At 44.0% G+C, this 27,999-nt stretch overlaps 1 protein-coding gene across 1 annotated transcript; it reads right to left on the bottom strand.

The window, feature by feature from the left end:
- On the bottom strand, window positions 1–27,997 carry DHX8 (DEAH-box helicase 8). Its single transcript, XM_032615503.1, is given in 26 exon segments — window positions 1–692; window positions 1,498–1,677; window positions 2,156–2,352; window positions 2,531–2,659; window positions 3,146–3,283; window positions 5,655–5,810; window positions 8,593–8,733; window positions 10,964–11,145; window positions 11,999–12,209; window positions 12,335–12,520; window positions 12,827–13,021; window positions 14,393–14,544; window positions 14,547–14,593; window positions 15,834–15,979; window positions 16,946–17,043; window positions 18,853–18,940; window positions 19,632–19,835; window positions 19,929–20,073; window positions 20,452–20,521; window positions 20,524–20,599; window positions 20,601–20,793; window positions 21,181–21,290; window positions 21,978–22,063; window positions 22,476–22,548; window positions 23,050–23,135; window positions 27,739–27,997. Coding segments are annotated over 26 exon segments (3,657 nt in total). The 5' UTR covers window positions 27,887–27,997; the 3' UTR covers window positions 1–472.
- Between the last annotated feature and the right edge of the window lie 2 nt (window positions 27,998–27,999).

The following is a 27,999-nucleotide window of genomic DNA, read 5'->3' as shown; positions in this document are numbered from 1 at the left end:
TTTTGTTTCCTTAAGAAAATAAATATTTGCAGGAGGTTAAGCAAAAGTACAGGGGCTGGACAGGGGCAGGAAGCAGGGCCAACACTTTCAGCGAGCTCTGTGGCTCCCTCCTCCAGAGTACCAGCTAGGGCATCAGGGCCCTCACTGAGTCCAGGTACCAGGTGCTCATGACTCCCCTTTCCCATCCGAGGGCTGCAGAAGTTTCCCGTCTTGGAGATGATGCAGTGTGCCCCCATGCTGGCTGTGAGCCCTGGCTGAGCGCCTTGGGGTGGTGGGGCTTGGAGGCTCTGATCAAACCAGGCGTAAATCCCTGTTTCTATTTTACCATCAGGGAAGAAATGAGAGACAAGTTTAGGAAATGCCCAGTTAAGATAGTCACTGGACAGCTGTATCCTCAGGATGAGCTTGTCATCAGTAAGAGCGAGGCCAAGCCCTGGCCCACTGCTGCAGAAGAGACAGACAGACTCGCCTCTCAGCGCCGCCGGAAGGCTCGGGATATTCTCCAGGCGTTGGGCTCCTCATAGCGGTTGTACAAGGGTTCAAGTCGTTGCTGCTTCTTCTGCTTGCTTAGCTTGGTCGGGTCAGAGACCTTGAAGAAGGCTGGAGCAAACTCCACAAGCCACCGGGGGTCAATGGTGGTGACCTCACGCATGTACTCCTTCGTGGTCAGCACCAGCTCGTGGTACACCACCCTGAGCGGGGTACAGAGAGAGGGCTCAAGCCTCCGATACAGGCCTGGCTCCACGGCACCCTGGTCCCTGGTGGGCCTCAGCTGAGCTTGCATTTGACCCTCTTACCTCTCCTGCCTGAGCCCTGAGGAGACTGTTTATGACAGCCACACCCCAATACTGAGGAGCCTGCACACCTCTAACCACAGAGAACTGCCAGTTCCAATGATTTAAATGACACGGAGCCAATCACATCCCTTCTCTGGACCTCGGATACCTGCTCTGTGAAATGGGTGGTTTTCTGGGCTGTATCCATAGAACTCTAGGGCCCTGACGAGGACCTCAGAGGCTGCCACAAGGGGATGGGGAAAGCCAAGCAGGCAAGGCTCTACATCTCCAGCCCTCTTCTACCACCATGGTGGCACCGTGGTTTTTAATTGGTTTTATGTTAGGGTGGGTAAGATTCCAATTTTTTTTTAAATACTACTTGAAAAATAAAAAAATTTTTTTAACCACCTCACTAGATAATCTCTAAGATCCTTCCTAGCTCTTACCCCCAAGATTTTCTCTAAAAAGGGCCTCGGGACTTCGCTGGCGGTCCAGCGGTTAAGACTCTGTGCTTCCACTGCAGGGGGTGCGGGTTCAATCCCTGGTCAGGGAACTAAGATCCCACGTGCCGCACAGTGCGGCCAAAAAAATAAAACTAAAAATAAATAAATAAATAATAAATTAAAAGGCCTGATATTGTGTCTAATGCAGGCTCCTGCTTCTCTAGAATAGGAAGTACACAAAAGGCCAGTAGATCCACAAGTTCTCTCTGCCCACCTACCATTCGGGCTGTCTGTTGAAGAGAGCACTGGAAGGATGGATGTAGACCACCTGCTGGTCGATCAGTGTCCGGTAACCCTCCTGTGGGTCTTTCTTGGCAGCGTTCCGGAAGAATCCACTGCAGATGGCCTTCTGCACTCGGACTGTGGACTTACCACAGGAGACCACATCCAGCTTGTGTCTAGCAGGAGAATAAATCAAGAGAGGACAAAGGTGTGAGACTATTCTGCTTTCAGAGGTTCTATCTTCTGGAATGATGGTACCCAACACATCCTTCTTGGGGTCCCCAGAGTTGGCACCAGGACCCTGCTTCCAGCCCTTCCAGGGGCAGCTCTACACAGCGGGCAAGATGGAGGCCACAAGAGCCAGACACTTTGCTTAGGTTGTAATTCAAGCCAACTAATAATGTTGCAGACGCTTGTAAACAAAGAGCATTGTCAACAACTAACATATCATCTCCCTCTTAGGAACTTTCTGAAGTGATTCTCAGCCACATCCTCACCTGGGGAGGAGTACAACAAAGACGGAAAAGCTGGAGGAAAAGAGTTATGTGAGGAGCAAGGGGACAGGTGCCTACAGCTTCACAGGTTCGTACAGAGACAAACAGACACGGCATTCAAGGAGGTTCAACTTGAACATGAGAAGTCACCGGGTGTTACCTGTCCATTATGCCCAACATCTGCTTGCGAATGTCCTGGGCCCGGCGCAGAGAACGAGCCTGGATAAAGTTCTCATAGCACCATGGGTTGGAGAACTTATTGTTCTTCCAGGAGTTGTACACGGCCAGCAGGGTGAGGTGGTCCCCTTCGGTCTGGTGGAATTTGGCTTTCTTCTGATCTGCAAGGGCTTGTTTATCCTGCAAGCAGTGCGGAGAGGATCATTTTCCACCCCACAGCTACTAACTGAACATCCAGCAGTGCTGGGGAGCTCTCTGCGGCCCCATCAAGTGTCCACATTAAGCACTGTGGTGGCAACAGGCTGATTTCACCCAACTTCACCTGACCCCTATCTGAATGTGGGCCTGAACTCCCTACCTTGGGCCTGTAGAAGACGTTCTGCACAGACAGCATGGACACAATGGTCAGCATTTCCTCACTGCAGCCTAGATGCACAGACATGATCAGCATTTTGCACAGCATTGGCTCCAGGGGGAACTCTGCCATCTAGAGGGAGAAGAAGAAACTACAATTGCATCCCTGGGGAAGACCCATCTGGGGTTGCTAGTGTAAAAACACTGGTCAGAGTGGGTAACAGACCACAGGAGGTTTACCTAAGCACTATGGTGTGGGATGCCTGGCTCTATCAGAAGACTTTTTTATTTTTAATTTCCCAAATAAACCCAACAAAATGTATGTGACCAAGAATATAACTACCGTTGGGATAGGTGGGAATTTTGCAGACATCTTTTCAAATTAAGGCTAAACTCAATAATATATCATGAGGTAAGATTAACTGAATAGAATTTCTTTTTCTGTAAAGAAGAAAGAGTTTTAAGTGATAGCGGAAAATCCAGGTTAAAAACAGGCATGTAGAATTCTACTCAAAGCTTATCCAGGGCCTCAGAGTTTAATCTTTTAAACAGAACAGAGTATGGAAGGTTAGCCAGGGAACCTTCCCCAAAGCACCAGAAGTTAGGTTCTGTCCCCTACCCTGCGGCCCAGGCGAGTAAGTAGGCCCTCGTCGTCCAGGGCCCCCAATGTGTATAGCTGCTCCATGGCTGTGATCAAGGTTTCCATTGGCGGGGCATCCATAAAGTCAAAGGACAGCAGGTCATTGATGCCCATGGCCTAGAACAGAAGAGAAGAATGTGTGTGATGGGAAGGTCAGCCTCACTAGTGTTAATATGGAGGGAGACTACTTGTCACCTTCTCTCTTATATCTTCGACTGCAATTAGGAAGCCACTAGCAGGATCAGCAGGAATCTCCAGGAATGCGCCACACAAAACTCAAGACTGATAGAAAGCATATACTTTCTCGGGAAACTTTAAAAAACACTCTCTCAGAATGAGAGTATGTACAGCTTAACGACAAAAAGATAAAAATTTAAAAATGGGCAAAGGTAGACATTTCTCCAAAGAAGATATAAAAATGGCCAACAAGCACATGAAAAGATGCTCAATATAACTAGTAATTAGGGAAATGCAAATCAAAACCACAATGAGATACCACTTCATACCCACTAGGATGGCTATAGCTATAATTTAAGAAAGAAAAAAAAAAGAAAGAAAATAACAAGTGTTGGCAGATATGGAGAAATAGGAGTCCTCATATGTTGCTGGTGGGAATGTAAAATGGTGCAGCTGCTGAGGAAAACAACTTGGTGATTCACCAACAACTTAAACAGAGAATTACGACATGATCCAGGAACTCCACTTCTAGATATATACCCAAAAGAACTGAAAGCAGGGACTCAGACAAACACTTGTACGTTGAGTTCACAGCAGCATTTTTCACAATAGCTAAAAGGTAGAAACCAGCCAAATGTCCGTCAATAGATGAATGCATAAACAAAACACTGTATATACACACAATGGAATATTATTCACCTTTAAAGATGAAATTTTAACACATGCTACAACATGATGAACCTTGAAAACACCATACTAAGTAAAATAAGCCAGATCAAAAGGACAAATATTTTATGATTCCATTTATCTGAGGTACCTAGAATAGGCAGATTCATGGACACAGAAAGTAGAATAATAGTTACCAGGGGCCAAAGGGAGGGGAAAAGGGATAGTTTAGTTAAACGGGTAGAGTTTCGATTTGGGATGATCAAAAAGTTCTGGAGATGGACGGTGGTGATGGCTGCACAACACTGTAAATGTACTTAATGCCACCAAACGGGACACTTTAAAAAGATTACGGTGATAATGTATCGTGTATTTTATCATAATTAAAAAAAAAAGACAACAACCAGCTTGCCCTGTCTCTTGCATACACAATTTCTCCTGTGCACCTAGGAAGTGCCTTGTACCATGTTAGGTGGCAGGGATATAAAGGCGACTAAGACATGGTCCCTGTTCTCAGAGTTCACAATGGTGAGACACGTGGACACAAAACCACCTGCAATCTGCCTGGCACAGAGTGGGTATTCGATACATTTGTTACCAAATTTGATGACTAAGAGCAACAAGTGAATGATGCACTATCCAAGTGTGTGTAAAGGGAGATGTGGCAGGACCTACGCTTTCTGTTTCTTTCCCATAAAGTGATGGTGACCATAAACACAGCGGGTGTTCAATAAATTCTTATTGTATAAGAACTACAAGGAATTATGTTAGCAATCAGTAAGCACTGTGCCCAGTGCCTTTACCTGCATTATCTCCTTTATGTTCACAGGAGAGACTATTAACAGCCCCCGCTTTTGAGAGAATAGAGGGCAGAAGGCCGAGCAGATAAATTTGCCAAGGACACACAGCTCGGAGCAGAAGTTTGAGCCACAGATGCCTCTCTGTTCTCACTCCAGAGACTGGAGCAGGTTTTTTTTTTTTCTGAAGCTCTGTTTTAGCCTCTCTTACAGGGAATGAATAATAAATTACAACAGAGCACTCTGCATCAGCAAAGTGCCAGGGCTCCAGCACAGCATCAGTGTGGGGGGGTGGGGTAGGGGGCGGGGGTGCCATCATCTAGGAAATTACTCATGCAGCTCCCCCTGCCAAAAGACAATGAAGGTCCTCACAGGGGACTGAGAGAGGAAGAGCAATGATTCAGAATGAAAACCAAGTCCCCAGGGGGCCAGGCTGAAATCTGTACTAACAGTTCCCCTTTTTGGATTGGGGGTTTTGCTTCTGTTCTAAAAGAACAGAATTGGATCTGAAAGTTAAAGGGTTGAGGGAAGTGAGTTTGTCCACAGTTTGGCACTGATTCGATTTTTCCTAATATCCTGTTTGAAAATGCTCCCAACTAAAACCTTTTATAACCAAATACCCTGCTGGTTACGATGGCAAGAAAAAAATGTCACAGCACACATGCCAATTTAGCCCCAGCCCCGCAGCAGAGAGACTGTTATCACAGCCGTTTGCATTCCACTCAAAGGGACTGGTTCCATGAGGTTACTGAAGTATTTAACAAGGTTCATAAAACTGAGATTCATTTACTAAGGCCATAGGATTGGACTGTTCTACCAAAGCATTCTAACAAGACAGTGATTTCTACCTTGAGTGAGAGCACTGTGCTTGCTAAGTTGGTTCTCTGGATTTCCGGCACATTGGTGGTCAGCATTTCATCTCGGTAGGCACGTTCTGTGTACAGCCTGTAACACTTTCCTGGGCCTGTCCTCCCAGCTCTGCCAGCGCGTTGCTTTGCCTGAGCCTAGAGAAGTGGGCATATAAAAATAACATATCTGTTAAACATTGCTTAACAGCTTTACCCAGGCAATCTGTTAAAAGAGGGGCACTCAGCGACAGGCAAAACCTAAAATGGGGTTTACTTCACTTCCTTTAGGGTCATTTCCAAGACTACCTACCAACACTCTTATCATCCCCTCTCCAACACTCAGCATTTCAGGAAAGTTTGTTCAAGTGAGGCCAAATACAAGCAAGTGAATAGAAGAAATATGGTAAAGATCACAGAAATATACCTTCAAAATAGTGTGGCAGGGGCTTCCTTGGTGGCGCAGTGGTTAAGAATCCACCTGCCAATGCAGGGGACATGGGTTCGATCCCTGGTCTGGGAAGAGCCCACATGCCGCGGAGCAACTAAGCCCGAGCGCCACAACTACTGAGTCCACGCGCCTAGAGCCTGTGCTCTGCAACGAAGAGTAGCCCCCGCTCGCTGCAACCAGAGAAAGCCCGCGTGCAGCAACGAAGACCCAACACAGGCAAAAAATTAAAAATAAAATAAAATATTAAGAAAAACACAAAATAGTGTGGCACATCATAAATGAGAAAGCATAACACAAAGTGACAAAACCCACCCTCCACAGTGATGACCAAATGTAAGTGAACTGAATAAATATAATGTTAATCATACCAGTGAATGAGTCTGCAGCTGTTTTAAAAATTCGGTTTGAGATGCTCAATGACAGGAGGAAATGTTCACTCACAGAGGTGAAAAAGCAAGTTGCCAAACAATGTAATACTAATTTTATTTATTTTTTAATCTTAATGCAAATATACAAACTACCAGAAGTAAAAACCTAGGAAAAAAATACCTTAAAATGTTAACTGTGGCTAATTCTAATGGTAGGCTTGTAGATGAGTTCTATTTTCTTTATCAAATATCCAACAATGAACATATATCACCTTAATAATCAGGAAAATTAAATAATTAAAAACCGCATACTTACTACACTACTAGAATTGCAACCTGAAACAAACATGAAAAAAGATGGGCAAGAAAAACATCAAAATGATGACAGTGATTGGTGGTAGTAGGACTATGGGTAACTTCCAAAATAATGTAATATTATTTCTGAACTTATGGGAGAAGGGCGCTAATTTTTGAAATTAAAAAAAAAAAATGTCAGTTAGCCCTAGGTTGCTAGGAAACAGTGAACAGCAATCTGAAGAGGGCTGTTTTCTGACAAAACCATCTGTCTTATAAATAGTATCAGGATTTAGAAATTCCTCTGCCGGCTCCAAACCAAAGGACGGATTATGAAAGGTCACTACCCACTCAAAGGCAGGCAGCAATCACACACCGTGGCAGATTCCACAGCATTCTACAGGTGTCTCTCCAAATCAGGGAGAGCAGATAATAATAAATAATTTCTCCATCACTGCGAGTTGCACGTATCACCCCCAAGAGAACTGTACAGAGTACACATGCTGGGGCCAGACTGCCCTGGTTTAAATCCTGGCTCCACCAGCTGTGTAACAGGCAAGTCACATAACCCCACTGGTTGTCAGTCTCATTTGTGAAATGAGGATAATAATAACATCTACAACAAAGGATCAACTGAGAATATAATGAGTTCATGTATGTGAAAGTAGCTGGGACAGTGCCTGGCACTTAGGAAGTACCCTGCAAGTCTTAGCTATTATTACTAAAGTTTCAAAATGAAAACAGCCTTATGGTATTATAAATTATGAAAGTAATACATACCTCTTACAGAATATTAAGACAATACATATAATATATATAAAATAGATAACTAATAAGAACCTCTTCTTCACTTTGTTGTACAGCGGAAACTAACACAACATTGTAAAACAACTATACCCCTATACAAAAAATTTTAAAAAAAAAGACAATATATAAAAGTACAGGGAAGAAAATGTGCTTTACCCATCAGCACAGTAACCAGCAGCACCACCAAGAAATAACGCTGCTAACATTTCGCCAACATGCTTTCAGTTGCAGGCACGTTTACATACACTGTGCGCAAGCACACACATTTTTAAACACAAACTGGATTATACTACTCATGCTATCTTGTAGCTCACTTTTTTCAAACGATATACCAGAGTTATATGCTTATGCCATTAAATATAGATACACACCACCATGTTAATGTCACATAACATTCTACGGAATGAATTTCCCATATTTTATTAAACTACTTCCCTTTTGGAGCTCATTTAGAATTTTTCCAGGTTCCCTCCAATATAAGCAATGCTTCAGTGAACATCCTTTTCCATTACCTTTGGATATGTGTTCAATCATTTCTAACTTTCAGATATACTTCTAGAAGCAGAACTGTTAGGTTAAAGAAATGAACTTTTACCTTTCGGATACCTTGTGGCCAAACTGCCTTCAAAAGGGATGATCAGGCTATTCATTTTTAAATATAATTTAGGTAGGAAATTATTCCATAATTACCAAAGAAACATATTATCGTCTCATGAATTATTACTATCTCAGATATCTGTGGCTAAGTGCAATACTTTAAAATATACGTTCTTACCACTTACATTAGATCATCTAGGGTGCTAGGATTCAACTTCTTTTTTTTTTAAGTTCCAGTTTTATGGGGCTTTTTAATGTTGACACACAATTCTGGAGATTAAAAACAAACAACACAAAATCTCCCTTATCTCAAGAAAGCAGCCAGCATCTTGAAACAATAAAATTCAAAATACAAAACCATAAAAAATTTCAGAAAAGCCCTAACCAGGATTTTCAGAAAAGCTGCCAGTAGAAGCTGCCATACCTGAGAAATAGGAGTTACCACGAGCTGGTCGATCCCGGTCTTAGAATTGTAAACTTTCTGCTTCACGAATCCAGGGTCCACCACATAGTAAATGCCGTCAATAGTCAGTGACGTCTCTGCAATGTTGGTGGCAATCACGACCTGCACGCAAGAAGGACACAGCTGGATTGAGCTGCCCAGGCTCAGCCCAGAGGTGTGAGAGGAGACTTCTGAACTCAGACACCTTCCCAAAGGGATTGTGTGGCTCTCCCTCTCTCTAGATGATTAGAGAGCACTTAACCTCAGTTTGGCCTCAAATGGGCAGAAGGGGAGATGCCTTCATCTTAAGGGTTAGGTTGGGGAGGGAGTGGTACCTGAGAGAACTGGAGTAGGAAAAAGCAGTGGCCAATCAAAGCCAATTTCATTTGGTGCAAATGGTTACATATCTCATTTTCTAGATCCAATGTTGATTACTACAATTTTAATTTTCTAGCACACTGGGAAGGCAGAGATTTCCTGGCATCACATGTGCCAGTGCAAAATGAGATTTTTCTTCCCCCACGGGGACATCTGGACTACAAAATGGGCTGTTTGTGTATGTGGAACAAGAGGGAGATTTTTTTTCTGATCATGAAATGAACTATAAGGCGGCAGAGGAATTTCACAGTTTGTGTGTATGCAGCAATATATGCGATCTAGAAGATTATTGGTCTCAGCTTGGCACTGCCACTGTTCTTCCACCCAGAGGTTCAGATAATAAAACACAAATGCTCAGAAAAATCATTGTTAGGAGGCACCAAAACATCTCACCCCATGCCAGCATCTTACCGGCCCTGAAACGCTTCTACCTGCCAGAGAGCGGCAGAAGCCCTCCCGGAGAGAAGTGTCATCACCAGGAACAGAACAGAGGAGGAATCACTGTCTTCCCACCAAACCTGCTCCTCCTCGTTTCCCTTCTCAGCATCATCTTCTATCCAGCTGCCCAAGCCAGAAACTGGTAGTCATTCCTGACTTCTCCCCTCTGCCCTTCCCTAAACCTCCAGGCATCCACTATGTCTTCACCGTTCTAACTCTTTAATGTTATTCAAATCCTTCTGTCTTCCAGATGGTTACTAGATTCATTGTGGTGGTCATTTCATAATATATGCAAATGTCAAATCACTTTGTAGTGCCCCTGAAACTAACATAATGTTGTACATGAACTACATTTCAATTAAAAAAGAAAATCCATCTGTCTTCCCTTCCTAGGTATATACTCAAGAGAAATGAAAACACATGTCCACACAAAGACTTGTAAACAAATGTTCATACCAGCATTATTCATAATAGCTAAAATGTGGAAACAATCCAAATGTCCATCAACTGAGGAATGAATAAGCAAAATGTGGTACTCTGTTCTGCAACAGAATATTATTCAGCAATAAAAAGAAATGAAGTGTTTATACATGCTACAAGTAAAAGAAGCTAGTCCGCAAGGACCACATATTATGTGATGCCATTTATATGAAATGATGAAATGTCCAGAATAGGTGAATCCAGAGACAGAAAGTGGATTAGTGGTTCCCAGGGGCTGAGCAGAGGGGTGGATGGGGGATGATTGCTAAAGCGTGCAGGGTTTCTTTGAGGGGTGATGAAATTGTCCTAAAAATTAACAGTAGTGATAAATGGTGATTGATTAATGATTAATAATGGTAATTAATGGCTGCATAATTCTGTGAATATACTAAAAAAATTCTGTGATCATACTAAAGTGTACTGAATTGTATGCTTTAAAGGGACAATTGTATGGTATGTAAATTATACCTCAGTAAAACTAGTATTTTAAAATCCATCTGTCCCCTTTCCCACTGCCTCAATACACACACTCACAGTCAATTCCAGCTGCTGGAACTACACAGCTCCCTGAAATGGCCACACTCTCTCACCCCTCGGCTATCACAGCCTGTTCTGTCTACTCAGAATGCATGTTCTCCTGCCCTTCTCGTCTAGATGAACATCCACGTGTTCTTCAGGACTAGCTTAGATCCTCACTTCCTGTAAGAACACTGGGTTGGGTGCTCCCCCACTGGGCATCCAGCACACCAGCAGCACGTTCACACTATATGTTAAAGGCCTGTCTACCGGTGGATGTCCCACAGCAGACAGAAGCCTGTCCTCAGACTGCAGCCCTGGTGTCTACCCCAAAGCCTGGTAGATGCTCAAAAAAATATCTGTCGAATGAAGGAAAAGAGAGGAAGAAGAGCAGGATCACATACAAGACCCCCATTCCTTAACAAACTGGTTGGACCACTTTCTAAGACATAATAAACAGGACTCACATACACCTTAAGCAATCCCCGTTAGGGCCAGCTGCATACAGCACATGGTTTCAGAGCACAAGAGCCTGTGTTACCTTTCTGCTACCAGGTGGAGCTGGGTCGAAGATTCGGGTCTGCATCTCACTGGGAAGAGCAGAGTACACTGGAAGGATAATCAACTCTGGAACATCAGGTCCCAGGGACTTCATTCTTTCATACAGGATCTCACAAGCAGTATCGATCTCTTCCTGACCAGTCAGGAAGACCAGGATATCACCTAAGAGGAGAACAGAAGCATTGACTTTCTGTGTGTGTGCCCTATACAAAGGCCACAGTGACATTCACCGAACTCCAAACAATGGAAAACACACTCATATTCTGACCTCTAACAAATCAAGAGGTTTTCATCTATCCATGTTTATTCATTTGTTTGTTTTTGGTTTTTCAAATTTTTAAAAATTTGTATCTATATTTAAATAGATGCATTTAAACCCTACACACCATTATTTATATTTCCATCACCACCATTTCAAACATGCAAGCCTGAGACTTACAGACAGACCAATATTTAAAAGGCATTTTTTTAAACGTCTAAACTACAGATGGTTTTTTTGTTTTTGTTTGTTTTGGCCGTATCACAAGGCTTCCAGGATCTGAGTTCCTCGACTAAGGATTGAATCCGGGCCCCCGGCAGTGGAAACGTGGAGTCCTAACCACTGGACTGCCAGGTAAGTCCCTAAAAGGCATTTTTTAAAAGATGAGCAAAAATACCTACATTAGCGATTCCCTGGTGGCGCAGTGGTTGAGAATCTGCCTGCTAATGCAGGGGACACGGGTTCGAGCCCTGGTCTGGGAAGATCCCACATGCCGTGGAGCAACTAGGCCCGTGAGCCACAACTACTGAGCCTGCGCATCTGGAGCCTGTGCTCCGCAACAAGAGAGGCTGCGACAGTGAGAGGTCCGCACACCGCGATGAAGAAAGGCCCCCGCTCTCCGCAAATGGAGAAAGCCCTCGCACAGAAACGAAGACCGAACACAGCCAAAAATAAATAAATAAATTTATTTTAAAAAAAGAACAAAAACCTACATTAGGACTTGGTGTAAGAGGAAAAAATGCTCTTTCCCCCTACCTGGTGGCTCTGTTAAATGGATCTGCATGACAGTGATCAAGCTGGCATCCAGATAATCGGTTTCAGGTTCCTTTGTATACAATATTTCTACTGGGTATGTTCGACCTGGGATGGTGAAGATGGGAGCCTCATAGAAGTACTGAGAAAACTTCACCGCATCCAAGGTGGCTGAGGTGACAATCAGCTTCATGTCCTGCCGTTTCTGAACCGTCTAAAGGGAAATGCAACGTAGCTGACGAAAAAGGACTGCCCAAAGAGGCACAGGTACTCAAATCCAATTCCCAGAATTCAGTTCCCAACAGGTAGAATAAGGGTCACCAAAGAGCACCTAGTTACCTTTTTCAACAATCCAAAGAGCACATCAGTGTGAATTGTTCTCTCATGCGCCTCGTCCAACATGATGATCGCATACTGAGTGAGGTCGGGGTCAATCAGGCACTCTCGGAGCAACATCCCGTCCGTCATGTACTTGATAACTGTTTCGGGGCTGGTGCAGTCCTCAAATCGAATGGTGTAGCCCACCTAAAGCAGAACAGAAGCTGAAAACCTTAAGACACAAACCTCTCCTTTTTGCAATCTCCAGGCAAGATTTTAGCCCAGGCTATTACCCATAATCTTAACAGACAGAATTTGACCGAGATGTACAATGACTTCCTCAAAGTAAAATCTGCCTTGGACTTGATCCTGAACAGATCAGTGATGACCATGAGAACCCTCTCTCTCAGGAGAAACCTGAAAAAAGGTAGAACTGCTCCCATTTTAGAGACAGAGATCTGGGCCTTTACACTTTCTTCAGGCATTTTCAGCATAGCTTCGCCAACCACTTACCTCTTGGCCTAAGCAACAACCAAACTCCTCTGACACTCTTTTGGCCACTGACATGGCCGCAACTCTTCTGGGCTGGGTACACCCAATCTTGCCCCTGGAAGTGTAGCCCGCCTCTGCCAGGTACTGGGTGATCTGCGTTGTCTTCCCAGACCCTGTCTCTCCGATGACAATCAGAATCTGATTGTCATGGACAGCCTGAAGACAGCCAAACATAAACACGGGCATTAAAATCTGCCGCACATTTTGGAGTAAAGCAACTGATTATGCTCTAACACTAAAGGAGAAGAAGGGGAAACAGTAGTATACACACGGAAGATGACAATCAGAGCTTAAATTAGTTTTAGTGACGCATAGAAACAAATGCTAACAGTGATTTTCTATGAGCAATGCTCTTTCTTATTTAATCGCATGTATGACAAATTTTAAACTTTATGAGATTCTCTTTTTAACTGACTCAAATTTTTTTTAATTTGTTGGTTTCCTTAAGTTCATAAAACCACAAAGATGATGCCAAAAGCATAACTATCCAGATAGACCTAATACTTTATACACGTACATGTATTTTTTAAGTGTTACACAAACATGGTTAAAGAATTCAGTAGTAAATAAAAAGTTAAATACAATGTTCCTTTCTACTGCCATTCCCAAATCTATAAAGTCACTTTACCCCCTAAAGTCACCTGATTTCTACACTGTTTATAACAGCAAAGGACCATCCATCAACCTATACATGTCTATTAACACAGGACTAGTTAAATGAGCCAGAGCACATCCACATAACAAAGCACCTTAAAAAAAAAGGGAACAATGCTGAGCTATATCACTAAGGGGAAAAAGCTAAATACAGAGCAGTGTCATTTAGAAACACATACAGCTCATATAAAACATATAATATCTGTGTTTTCATATATATTTGTACTTCATTGTATATGTATAAGATGTCATTGAGGGGCTTCCCTGGTGGCGCAGTGGTTGAGAGTCTGCCTGCCGATGCAGGGGACACGGGTTCGTGCCCCGATCCGGGAAGATCCCACATGCCGCGGAGCGGCTGGGCCCGTGATGCCATGGCCGCTGAGCCTGCGCGTCCGGAGCCTGTGCTCCGCAACGGGAGGGGCCACAACAGTGAGAGGCCCGCGTACCGCAAAAAAAAAAAAAAAAAAGATGTCATTGAAAGGATTCCCTGGAAACTAGTAAACTCAGTTGCCTCAGGAAGGTTTAGTGGTCCTTAAATCAGATCTCCAGAAAATGGAAATAAGTATCTGAAGCAAGATTTGCCTCAATGTCAAGTCAAGCATCCACGTTATTCTTATTGTCCAGAGCTATTTGTCTGTGCAACACAAGACTCTGTCCACTGCTCTAGGGATCCCTAGTTCAACAGATTTATTCCTCATAGGAAAAAAAATGTGTAGACTATATATACATATTTCTTAAGTACTTGGAAATGTTTTTTTCCTATCACCTTCGGAAAGCCACTTCAAATGTGCTAATTTCAATTAAAACATGTCCATCCTCGTTTTAGAAAACACCCTGACTTCCCCACCAACACATCATAAAGGGGCTTCTCACCTGGACCAGCTGCTCCTTCAGTTTGTAGATGGGCAGACTCTCTCTCTGTTCAATGATTGACATCTGGGTCTTTTTTCCATAAGAAGCTTTGTTGCCCCCAAAGGCATGCTTCTTCCACTCGGGAATGTCATTGGGCATCATCCCGATACCCTCATGTTGGCAGCAATCTGCCTGCCTTCCGCTGCAAAGGAAAACAGGCGACTTAGTATCATCCTCATGCTACCTCACTGCCCTCTCCCCCCACACTCACAAATCACGTTTCTCCAGTACATCCCTCCTCTCTGCTATCTCTGTCTTGAAGCCACCATCTCGCTCCCCTGAACTACTATAAAAGCCTCCTAATTCACCGCATGTGTCTACTCTTTGCCCCATCCAATCCATTTTGTAGGGCACCCTCAATAATCCTGTTGGAAATGCAACTCTGATCTTGCCACTTCCCTGCGTAGAACTTTGCACCATTTCCCCGTGAACTTTAGGATTGAGCCCTAATTTCCTAATGCCATCTCCAAATGCCTGGCAGCCACAACTCACCCCCACCTCTCTGCCCATCATTCTCTCTATTCCAGCTACACAGGTTCTTCCTTCCCACATCACAGCCTCAGCACAGGCTATTCCTCAGCCTGGAACATACTCCCCCAATCCCCATGCCAGCCCCTTTGACAGACCTAAGTCCTATTTATCCTTCGGGTCTCCACCTTCCCAGGGAAATGACCCACCATAGCCAACTATACTACCTGTACTTCTTATCTATGTAGCACTCATCGTGATTTGGTCAGTAATTTGGTAGTATTTGGTTAATATCCATTTTCCCCACTAAAATGTGAGCCTCAGAGAGCAGGGATCATGTCTGCTTCCTTCACAGTTGTATACCCAGGTACCTGACACAAACAGTAAGTATTTGTTATGACTGTATCCAGCAGTCAGTTAATATTTACTACACAAAGATTTATATGAGGGCTTCCCTGGTGGCGCAGTGGTTGAGAGTCTGCCTGCCGATGCAGGGGACGCGGGTTCGTGTCCCGGTCTGGGAAGATCCCACATGCCGCAGAGCGGCTGGGCCCGTGAGCCATGGCCGCTGAGCCTGCATGTCCGGAGCCTGTGCTCCACAACGGGAGAGGCCACAACAGTGAGAGGCCCGCGTATCGCAAAAAAAAAAAAAAAAAAAAAGATTTATATGAAAAGAGAAGTTCAAAGCTGTATTATCTTTGGAATAAAAATGTTTAAGTTACTCAGAAGAAAACAGCCAGTCTAATGATTTGACCACGGTTACGAAACATTTAAAAAACAAAACAAACCAAAAACGTGCTCTAACTGAAGGGAAAAACTAAATCACCAAAGCCAAGGCTAATCTTTAGTTATGTACTGGCAGTGCCTTCGCCCTGTGTATGGAAAGTTCAGATTTTTTTTTTGGAAAGTCCACAGTCCCCTCCCGGAGTCCTACCAATCAGGTAGAGGATCAACCAATGTTGTTGAGTCCATGGGAATAGAATCCATCTCTGCTTCCCGCTGGGCCTGCTTGAGTTCCCGCCTTTCTTTGGCGAGGGCACTCTGCATCATTGCTGCTTGGGAGAGGGAACCATCCGGGTTCTAGTGCAACAGGAGGACAAAGCAACATCAGAATGGGGTCTCAGCATGCATTAAAATCCAGGAAATAAAATTCAGATGTTAAGCCACTCAAATCTAAAAAGAGGCCCACGCCAAGGAAGAAAGTTCATATTAACACACCAGACTGCATGAAAGAAATGGATAAACTGTACTATATTCAGAGAAAATGGAACAAGGACAATGATAAATCACTGAAGAAATTAGGGATTTGGGGCTGGAAGATGGAACCCCAAGAGAATGGGACATGTAAGAAAAAATAAGAATTCTTCTTGTATGGTCCTGAGAACTAAAATTGAGACCAATGAGATGCCTCAATAAAACATATTCAGGTCTACCTAAAGAAGAACTACTGATCAGATCCACCTGGGGATGGAATGGGTCTCCTCAAGGGCTGGTGAATTCACCAACATTGTCAAGCAGACATGAGAAGACCACGTGGGAGGAACACTGAAGAAGGATTACATGGGCGGATTACAAGCATCAGCTGGGCTGGGAGATCTTTAAGATACCCTTTTCCAAACCTAAAATTTTATCATAATTATTCAGTGAATTCTTCTCCTCACACTGCGCGTCCACAAGCTTTCTACTGGGGGGCCCAATTGCTCAAGTGAACCCTTCAAAATTGCCCTTGAATCTGCAAGGTAATGACTCAAGCCCTAAAGCCTGGGCAAAGGCAGTGATGGTAGATCCAGCACTCACAGTTACCTCTGCTTCCTCCCAAAACACTCTAAATGAGAGTATAAGAATTTAAAAGGCAAAAACAACAAAGCCAAGTCATCTTCCTCTAAAAACAAAAATATTCTGGACCCCGACCAACAGTCACTACTACCTCCCGTAGCCTGAATTCTGCTTACTCAGATCTAGTAACCTGCTCTGAAAAACTGAATTGCCGCTTTAGGAAAAGAAGTTCACTTGACACGTCCAGGTTAGAGTCTCAGTGTTTCTCACCTTAACAATTTTGATAGGGCTCATGTCCATGCTTTGCTTGGTGTGCCCTCTCAGGAATGGAGGCTCTTCCTCAACCAGTTCAATCTCAAGGTCCTCATCTAAAAGTCCCCCAAAAGAAGAATTAGCCAAAGAAAAAGAGAGAAATGACTGATGGTTTTCACCAAAACAATACATTTCCACAAGCATCAGCAATCTTTATCAAAGATAGCTCCCAAGGTCAAAACTGTAATGCAGGTGTCTGTTTCCCCCTCCACCAGCCATTTCTAGGGCATTTGCGCCCCAGCCCAAGAACTGATCAGAGCTTTCTTCAAAAGAAGTTAAGCCTGTGGAAAAATGCTGTCTGACACTCTAAATGGCACTAAGGCATTTGCCATCCAACTTCATATGGAATAACTCCTAACCCACAATAGATTAGGGAAAAAAATTTTAGTTGGACAAATGGACAATACCAAATGCTGACAAGGACGTGGAGCAACAGAAACTCACTTACACTTATGGTAGAAGTGTAAACTGGTACAAAAACTTTAGAAAACAATGTGGACTCCCTGGTAAAGTTGAATACACACATTTCCTACCACCCAGAAATTCTCCTCCTACATGCTTAGGAAAAAGAGACGGTCTTGCATATGTGAATTAAGAGACAAACACAAGAACTTCATAATAGAACTATTCATAAAGGTAAACAAAAAAACTGAGAAGACAGCCTATATGCCCATCAAAAAGTAAAATGAGTAAATAATGGTAAATTTATATACAGAAAAAGTCTACAGCAATGAAAACGAGTGAAAAATAACTATAAAAATCAACATAGAGGGACTTCCCTGGTGGCACAGTGGTTAAGAATCCACCAGCCAATGCAGGGGACACAGGTTCAAGCCCTGGTCCAGGAAGATCCCACATGCCACGGAGCAACTAAGCCTGTGTGCCACAACTACTGAGCCTGCGCTCTAGAACCCGCGAGTCACAACTACTGAGCCCGCATGCCACAACTACTGAAGCCCACGCGCCTAGAGCCCATGCTCCACAACAAGAGAAGCCACCGCAATGAGAAGCCTGCGCACTGCAACGAAGAGTAGCCCCCACTTGCCACAACTAGAGAAAGCCCGTGCGCAGCAACAAAGACCCAACACGGCCAAAAATAAATAAATAAATTTTTAAAAATCAACATAGATAAATATGGAAAGAATGATGGTGACTCAAAAAAAAAAAAAAGTTCAAAAACAGACAAACTGAACAATACAATGTTTAGGGATAGATATACAGTAGATAGTAAAACGCTAAAGGAGAAATAGGAAATAATTAACGCAAAATTTAGAATGGTGGTTGCCCAAAGGAGGAAGGAGGAAGATCTAATCAGAGAGCGGCATGTATGGGTTTCAAAGGTATTGGTAGGTAAAGTTCTACTTAACTGGGTGGTAGGTACACAGATGATCATTTGTTATTGTTATATAAACTATATAACTATATACACAGATGTTCATTTGTTATTGTTATATAAACTATATACACTTTATTAAGGAATTTATTTCACCATTTTAAAAAATTGCCTATGGGCTAAGTCAAAAATTATTCCAGGGCAACTCAGAGGTAATCTAGGCGGATCCAGGGTTTACAGAACAATTACTAAAAATGTGAGATCAAATTCACTCCGCAAAAATACAATTATGACTTTTTATATCCTAAAAACTGATTATAAGCAACAAGTGTAACATATATACATATTTATCAGAAAATGAAGCTTTTTGCTTCCATCGTAGGAGACCCTTTTCTTTGAGAGATGAGTGGTGAGACCCAAGGAACAAATGAGTTTAAGCACTGGGTTAAACTACAAATAAACCCTATCCACGGCTCAACTTGCCAACTGTCCTCCCAACCCATCATCCTGCTCCATCTAAGTGGCTGGTTACCTTCTTCATCATCCACTTTAGGGAGAATGCCGGTCTCTTCATCAAAGTCTGGAAACTCCTCTTTGGAAAGGACATTGGCAGCAATCATCTAGCCAAAGGATAAAAGGAAGCATTTGTCACCTGCTAGATCAAAACTCTTCTTTGGTAGGAGAGTTAATACAGAGATTTCATGTAGGAAACCAAGGTTTTTTCCTCTGCTGATCCAGGACTGCAGGGCCTTGAACACCGTATATCCCATCCCTAGGGGGGCACGACAACACGCCCCCAAAAGCACAGCTCAACGGTCTCGTCCCCAGGGTGTTACCTGCTCCCTCCCTTGACTCCACAGCATTCTGTGCACCCCTCACTATGTAATATGTAAGTCTTCCCAGTTATCTGTTTCAATCTATCTCCTCCCCTGGAGGAGAGATCCTCAAGGGTAGGAAGCATGATAGGTCCTCATAGCCCTAGCATCTGCACAGTGGCCTGGCCAACAGCGTTTTTATGTTTACTGACTAATGATGAAAACAAGAATGAACATTTATATAACACATAACACAGGAAGGCACTAACCTAAGAGCTTCACTTCTACTAACTCGTTTAATGCCCACAATGTCACCACTGGCCCTGTTTTACAGATAGGGGCGTGGAGGCACAAAAAGGTAGTGTAACCCGGCTCAGGATCACAAGCTAGCAAGTGGCCTAAAGTCACCCAAGCCATCATGCTCCAGGGCCCGCACTCCTAAACACCATGCTACCTGCTGAATGACTACGTGGCCGTAAGAGCAAATGGCCCCAACCTGCTTGATCTCCCACTTCTCCGGGTCAGAAATGCGGGTAAGGCGCTTGCGCTCCAGCGAGTCGTCCTCTACTTCAGGGGCACTGACAAGGGAGAGGTGGGTGGGTCTATCCGGATTCCTCATAGAGGTCTCCTCGTTGGTCTCCCCGACAAGATTCCGTCGTCGATTTGGGTTTAGATCTTCTCCAGTCTCTTGATCCACATCCTAAGGCACAAAAACAAGGGACAGAGCCTACCTGCCGTCCTCTTATGTTTCCCTGGCCATCAGCTGTGGAAACCGGCTGGATATCTCACCTACCTTCATGCTCAAGCTGGTCTTGGTCCCAGTGAAGGACAGCACTTTGACCTTGACCCTCTGGCCTTTGCTCACCACATCAGCCACATTGGCCACACGGCCTTCCCGGCGGAGCTCAGAGATGTGCACCAGGCCTTCCCACCGCTTCCTAAGGGAGAGTCACACACGTCTGGAACATGCCTAAAATACTTTTTCCCCAACCGATTTCCACCCTTGTTGGAAATGAACAAAGGGAAATGGTCTTAAACTCAAGAGGAAAGTTCCAAGAAGGTGGCCAAACAATAAAGTAGGATTACCACCCTCCCAGAGAAAAAGTTGGGGGCCAGGGGGCAACAAATTCTCATCTGTCTCAACCAGCAAAAGGGCAGATCTCCCGAAGGCAGAGGAAGGAATAATGGCTCTATGACATTTCAAATAAAAAGTCACTTCTAACAATCTGATACCGTAATTTTTTAGAACGTGAAAATCCCGTGATAAAAGAAATTCTGTCCTTCAGTGGTGTGAAAGAAGAGTACCGGGCCATTACCTTAGTCCCTCCAGCTGCACAAAGCATCCAAACTGCATGATGCTGGTAACTTTGCCGTTGTAAACGTCCCGATGGCGGGCTCTTCTGGGGGAGGGCGGTCCACGTGCTTATCCCGCCATCTGTCCAGATTCCTCTCCCCATACTTGTCCTCGGTCTTTCCGGTCTCTGGGGGGACTCTGACTTCTGCTCCTGGACTGATATCTAGACTTCCCCTTATTCCTCTCCCGGGTCCGGGAACGTGATCGAGAGCGGGACCGGTTTCTCCGCTTATGGTCTCTATTGCGGTCTCGGTCTCGCTCGCGGTCTCGCTCTCGGCTCCGCTTCTTCTTCTTTGTCTTGTCCCTAACAAATCAACAAATACCTGTCTGAAAAAGAAACCAGCCCAATTCCATCTTTGCCTTCCCAAGCACCCAGCACAGTGCCATGTACATGGCAGGTACTCACTAAATGCTGAACTGAACCAGAGTTTCAATAACTATGACATCCCTGCAGGCCAATAAAGGAGGCCACAAACATATTCATCCTCTTTCAACCTGGATTTCTATCTTCTGAACACCTCAGCATGTGCTGCATAAACATTCTCGACAGGGCGCAATGAAAATAGATGCAATAGTATGGTACGTGGCCAGTCTAGATTCTGTAAACTTGCCCAAAATTTTGCTTGGCTGGTCCAGAATTCAACTATCACCATATCCTAAACTTCCAAAGGACAGGACGCTAGGGACAAACCGGTGCTCAGCATCTCTGTGCTTCTCCTGGCCTGCTGCGCTGGGCATCAAGGCCTCCAGTTCTTTCAGGACATCCACAGCGACTTTCACATCATCCTCATCCAGCATGGTCTACAGGGGCAGAGGCAGCCAAGTTAGGAGAAGAGGGGACAAGAAAAGTCACTCAAGAATCTGTACTTCAGGTACCTCTACAAATCTAACACCCCCTACATTTCTGACCACTTATGTAAAGAAGCAGAGAGGACAGAGATTTCCAACACAATTTGAGAGAGAGGAAGAAGGTATGAGCAAAGGTTCCTGGAAATCATTTCTACACTTGGCAAATCCCCCTTGTCCTTAATACAAGCCTATGGAAGGCAATTAGATATCACTCCTCCCGTGAAAGCATGAAAATGAGGATTATAAACAGAAAACAGATGTCAAAACTTTTTTCTAAAATTAGAAAAATTAAATGTCAGAAAAATTAAATGACATCTAAAATTAGATGTCAAAATCTAATTTCGCACATCAGGCATCTGTTCCAGAACCTTAAGTTGTTTCATACTTGTTCCAGATCCCCAATCACTGCTTTCCATAATTCCCAATCCCATTTCCCTAAAATATGGTTCTCTGAACCCTTTAACACTATTCTATACAACAGTATGTGCTCAGGGAGTGACCCCTTTCACTTTGAAAAATATGTTACAGTGTAGACAAACTTAAAATTAATAACTAATGAGACAAAGAAAAGGGGTGAGGAGCGGGGAAAATGCAGTTACAGCAGACACCCTCATCCTCATGCTCTCATGATAACAGTACCCGAACTGAAGGGTTGTCTGGCTGGCAAAGGACTGGAAAGAGTTCCTTCAGCTTTTCTTTTTCAGTTTTGGGTTTAACAACTGGATCTTGTTTCATTAAAGCGCATGAAGGGGTTAAAAAAAAAAAAAGATATATTTAATACTCTTAGTGGTTAACAAAAGAACTTCAACATTAGATTTGCATCAAACTAAAAACAGAACATTTTTCTACATATTACTCACATACATTACTATAAACGTAATTCAATTTTCAAAAAAAAAAAAAAACACTGATTACAAAACCCTTAACAAACTATCCTGGCGTGGCAGTGGGGAGTATGATTCAGCATTCATTTGATTGGTTATGTCTTATCATTTTAATTTTGTCTTAAGTCACTTGAAAATTTTACTAGAACATTTACTTGCTCAGCAGCTGCTGCAAGGGAAATAAATGCAATTCACAGGACGCTTACAATCTAAACTATTCTGGAGATGAAGCTTGGCTAGGAGCTCTGCTCACCTTTGCTTGTGGAAGGCTTCGCTGGAGGCCGCATGGTTTGTATGAGACGCAGCAAGTTACTAATAAGAGAATCCTTTGAAAAGAAACAACAAAAATTGCCAGCTCCTGGATCAGTGCTTGAAAACACTAAGAAAAGGGGTGTCCTTTAGAAAAGGGTGGTTATGCACCTGAATTTGGCTAACTGGGACAAATGAAGCATACAGCGTCAACCTAATATGGCACGAACCTAGTAACACAGCCTCAGAGAAAGCTATTACTTAGGACTCTTTGGGGGGAAGTAATTTAGTTCCCATCAACCATTTTATTTCCCATGGTTTAGAACTACCTCTCAAACCTAGACTCTTGCTTTTCACTTCCTGATTCACAGAACAAGAATGTAAACACCCATAAGGACTTAATAATGGAAATCCTGCCCCATTTTCCTAGAAAGGTGTCACAGGTAATTCGGTTACATTACCACTGCTTAGTGGCATGAAAACATCACACTTAACGGCTTACTTGATTGGCATGTACTATCAAAATTTAAATCCAACAGTGACATTGAAACAAAACAGGGTTCTCTACATACACATACCGTGAATTCTGCACCATTTTTGACCAGTGAAGCCTTAAAAGTATCAAAGGTGGTATTTTTCTCAGCAAGACTGATCACAAATTCAGCTGCAAATGAGAAAAGGGATTACAACCAGAAGAATGGAGACTTCAGCAAGAAATCAGTTTCAAGTATGTTAAAAACAAAACCAGGGCTTCCCTGGTGGCGCAGTGGTTGGGGGTCCGTCTGCCGATGCAGGGGACGCGGGTTCGTGCCCCGGTCCGGGAGGATCCCGCGTGCTGCGGAGTGGCTGGGCCTGTGGGCCACAGCCACTGGGCCTGCGTGTCCGGAGCCTGTGCTCCGTTGCGGGAGAGGCCACAGCGGTGGGAGGCCCGCGTACCGCAAAAAATAAATAAATAAACAAATAAATAAAACCAGTTGGGTTATCCAACAGTCATAAAAACCGACGACCACCATTCAATAAGGGTAAAGAAAGAATTTAGACTACCAAGATTAGCCATGTATAGTCTAGTTAATTTTCATAAGTAAAAAAAAGAAATGGCTCATCAGGCCCTTGAGTGTATTTAAGGGAGGAAGACCTCCTTGTCCCAGATCACTGTACTCTCTTCATGAAGCTGCTAGATATGTACTCCACCATATAGATTCTAGAGGCAACCACGTCCAAGAGCATGAGCCCATGTGCATGTGTACATGCACGCACACATGGACACACGCACAAATAGGATGCTTTCTACAGTTTCTGAAAGGACACACCTGATCTATATATGAGGGCCAGGCAGCTGCTGGATGGTACAACATAAGAGTCGGTGAAAGACTCACTTGCCCCTCTCCCCCTGATTTTTCTCTACAAACCGGCTTCAGTTTGAAATTTCTAATATTAGAACTATTTATTTTTTGGCGGTACGCAGGCCTCTCACTGTTGTGGCCTCTCCAGTTGCGGAGCACAGGCTCCGGACGCGCAGGCTCAGCGGCCATGGCTCACGAGCCCAGCCGCTCTGCACCATGTGGGATCTTCCCGGACCGGGGCACGAACCCGTGTCCCCTGCATCGGGGACTGCACGACCAGGAAAGCCCTAGAACTATTTATTAATTACGAGACTTTCGGGAGAAAAGTGCATTATGATAGGCTGAGATAATAAGCCTCACACTGTAAGTTCCACATGAAAATTTTAATGATTTCATTTGGATTTCTTTTTTTTTTCTTTTTTTTGCCGCACCACTCTGCTTATAGGATCTTAGTTCCCCGACCAGGGACTGAACCTGTATCCTCCGCAGTGAAAGCATGGAGTCCTAACCACTGGACCGCCAGCAAATTCCCTTCATTTGGATGTTAATCCTTCAAAAATAATAATAACATGGAAGATCTGGATAGCTAACTTATAAACTAGTAACACCATACCATTTCCATGCTGAAATTTGCCTTTACCTTTTTTATGACATTAAGTGAAAGCCAGATGCCATCAGCTTTTTTTAAGTAACAAGTTAATAACAACATCCGTGGTTAAGACTTTTCAAACATCTACTACATGCCAGGTACTATGCTAAGTGTTTCACATGGGTTATCCCCATGGTTCTCACAACGACCCTCATAGGTAGGTACCATTATTGTCTCTGTTTTACAGATGAGGAGGCTGAGGGTTCGAGACAGTGACTTACCCAATAATAATTGGTGGAGCCAGGACTGGAATCCAGAAATCTGATTTCAGAGCCCAAATTCTTTAGAGAAATGTGGAGGGAGAACTAAGTCACATGGTGCTAGTCATACAGTGCTCAAAAGAGCCAGGCCTGAAGCAGCCAGCGGCATATTCATACTGTAGCCGTCATTAATGAGGATTTTGTTTTTCAATTTTCAGAATTATATGAGGACATCATTAAATTAAGTACCAAAAACTGGATCAGTAATTAAAAACAAGCTCATTTTTGAAAACAGGAAAACCAATGAGACTAATTTAAATGATAATACATCAAGGTCAAAATCAAAAGAATCAAGTCAACAAATAAAACACAAAAGAAGTAAATATATACCTTTTTGTTATTAAAACCAACTCTGGCAATTTAGTTTCATCAAAACAATATTGTTGGACTTCCCTGGTGGTGCAGTGGCTAAGAATCTGCCTGCCGATGCAAGGGACACAGGTTCGAGCCCTCGTCTGGGAAGATCCCACATGCCGCGGAGCACCTAAGCCCGTGTGCCACAACTACTGGAGCCCACGTGCCTAGAGCCTGTGCTCCACATCAAGAGAAGCCACCACAATGAGAAGCCCCCGCAACACAACTAAGAGTAGCCCCTGCTCCCCGCAACTAAAGAAAGCCCATGCACAGCAACAAAAGACCCACTGCAGCCCAAAAAAATGAATATAATTTAAAAAAAAAACAATATTGTTTATCACACTTTTCCAATATTAGTATTTTTAATGTTACTGTTTTTGTAATTCTGTGTTTAACAGTGTGATTTATAAGAAGAAATACATACTTGGTCTCCATTCCTGGCATGGAGCTCCTAAAACCCTTGGAATTTCCTAAGTGCAGAGAGTAAGTTATCTTTTTTTAATGTTCCTGAGATAACCTTAGGAAAGCCCCTAGGTAACTAGGATGAGGGCTAGTTGCCAGGGAAACCAATCAGGAGATTAGAGGGCTGGGAGTGGAGAGGGGCTGGAGATTGAGTTCAGTCATCAATGGCCAATGATTTAATCAAATGTGCCTATACGGTGAGGGCTCTATAAACACCCAAAAGGACAGGGTTTGGACAGCTTCCAGGATGGTGAACACATGGAGATTCGGGGAGAGTGGGGCACTCAGAGAGCATGGAAGCTCCTCTCTCCTTGCCACATACCTTCTTTTTAGCTGTTTCTGAGTTATATCTTTTTATAACAAACCAGTTAGGGACTTCCCTGGTGGTGCAGTGGATAAGAATCTGCCTGCCAATGCAGGGGACACGGGTTCGATCCCTGGTCCGGGAAGATCCCACATGCTGTGGAGCAACTAAGCCCGTGAGCCACAACTACTGAGCCTGTGCTCTGAAGCCTGCGAGCCACAACTACTGAGCCCTTGTCCCACAACTACTGAAGCCCACGCGTCTAGAGCCCATGCTCTACAACAAGAGAAGTCACCGCAGTGAGAAGCGCGCACACCACAACCAAGAGTAGCCCCCGCTCACCACAACTAGAGAAAGCCCACGCACAGCAACAAAAGACCCAACACAGCCATAAATAAATAAATAAATATAATAAACCAGTTAGTAAAATGTTTCTCTGAGTTCTGTGAGCCACTCTAGTAAATTAATCAAACCCAAGGAGGGGTTGGTGGAACCTCAGATCTATTGCACCTGACAACTTGGACTTGCAAGTGGCCCTCGAAGGTGGGGGCGAGGCAGTTTTGGTCTCAATAACTTTTTGTTTCCTCTAAAAGAGGCTAAGGCATTAGTACACTGTAGTTCAAAAGACAGAGAGAGAGAAACAATGTAAGCGCACTGACTGAGAGAATCTACCTTGTTCTCTACTGTATTCCTAAGCCTCTAGCTCAACAAAGGTTTACTGAATGAAGGAACATATTACCCAGAGAGATAGCAAATCGACGAGAATATCACCTCACTATTATCTAAAAGAGAACACTGAGGAAAAATGACACAGGATAGGTACATCTTGATGGGAGGCAAGAGAAAAGTGAACTAAAATATACAGGTGCTATATACTAACCCTGTGAAGAACACAGTATCATACCTATTTCACAGATGGGAAACACAGCTTCACAGAAATGACATCTTACCCAAGATCACACATCTAACTTCCCTGACCCCTCTTTGTCATGCATGTGTCCCTTCCCTTCCATCCCTCCAATTGATGACTTCATCTTCATTTAGAAAACAGAACAGTCACATTGGAACTCTCTCCCTCATCTCCCTACCACCAGTCCCTAAATCCATCTGCATCTACAACCATATTCTGTCCTCCTTCCTGTTAAAATGGATGAAGCATCCCTGTACCTGTCAAAAAATCCCTCCACTCATGCTCTCGACCCCATCCATCCCTCTGCTTGCATAAGGACTCCACCTGCCTGTGGCCTTAAGCTGTAGGACCCCAGTCTTTTCCATTTTCTCAGTTTGGGTTCTCCCTGTATACAGTTTGTCCCAAGACGTCTCATGTTTGACAGACACTAGACATTGGTGCTTGAGAGACAGTATAAGCATGAATGGTTAAGAGCACAGTTAAAGCCACAGACTACAAAAGACCTGGATTCCAGACCAGGCTCGCTCACATTTGATATGTGATCTTGAGGGGTGTTACTTAATTACTTGGAGCCTTGTTTTCTTAAACTATAAACAGATACTATCTCACAAAGTGGTATGAAAACCAAATAAGATAATGTAAGTACAACACTGAGCATAATATCTGGCATGTAATGAGAACCCAGTAAGTGTCTGCCATGAACATCATCATCATTGCTGTTGTTAACGCTGTTTAATTGTCTGTGGCTGAAAAAAAAATAAAGAGATGGCCGCTCCAGGTTTCACCGACAGCTCTGGGAAATGGTTTCTATCAGCTCAGCCCGGAGGGCTCTCAAGAGGAGGCCACTGCCGCAGGTTGCCTGGGCCAAGTCTCTGACAAAGAGACAGACTCACACGGACCCACACGCTCGGTCCATCAATCCCCTTTCTCCTTCCCCTTCCCTCAAGCCCAAACCCAGATGGCGCAGAGACCTCCGCGGACTCACCCAGATCCTTGTCGTTGATCCCCAAGTGATTGTCCAGCTCAGTGCAAACCTTCGACACTAAAGACAGATACTCGAGTTTGGCTAGTTCTTCCGCGGGGCCCAGCTCTGTTCCGGGTACGGCTGCCGCCGTGGCCACGGCCACCGCCATGGCGACGATTTGCCCCGGGCCCCTCACTGCCAGTCTTCGGAGCTACTGTACCCGCCGGTCCCCTCACTGCCGGTCTTCCGAGTTACTCCCGCCCCGCTCCAGCTTCCTCTTCC

This window comes from Phocoena sinus, chromosome 20, assembly GCF_008692025.1.
Source record: "Phocoena sinus isolate mPhoSin1 chromosome 20, mPhoSin1.pri, whole genome shotgun sequence".
In the NCBI taxonomy this organism is placed as follows: Eukaryota; Metazoa; Chordata; class Mammalia; order Artiodactyla; family Phocoenidae; genus Phocoena; species Phocoena sinus.
Note: the sequence above shows the minus strand (reverse complement) of the source record. Positions and strands in the feature narration are given on the sequence as shown.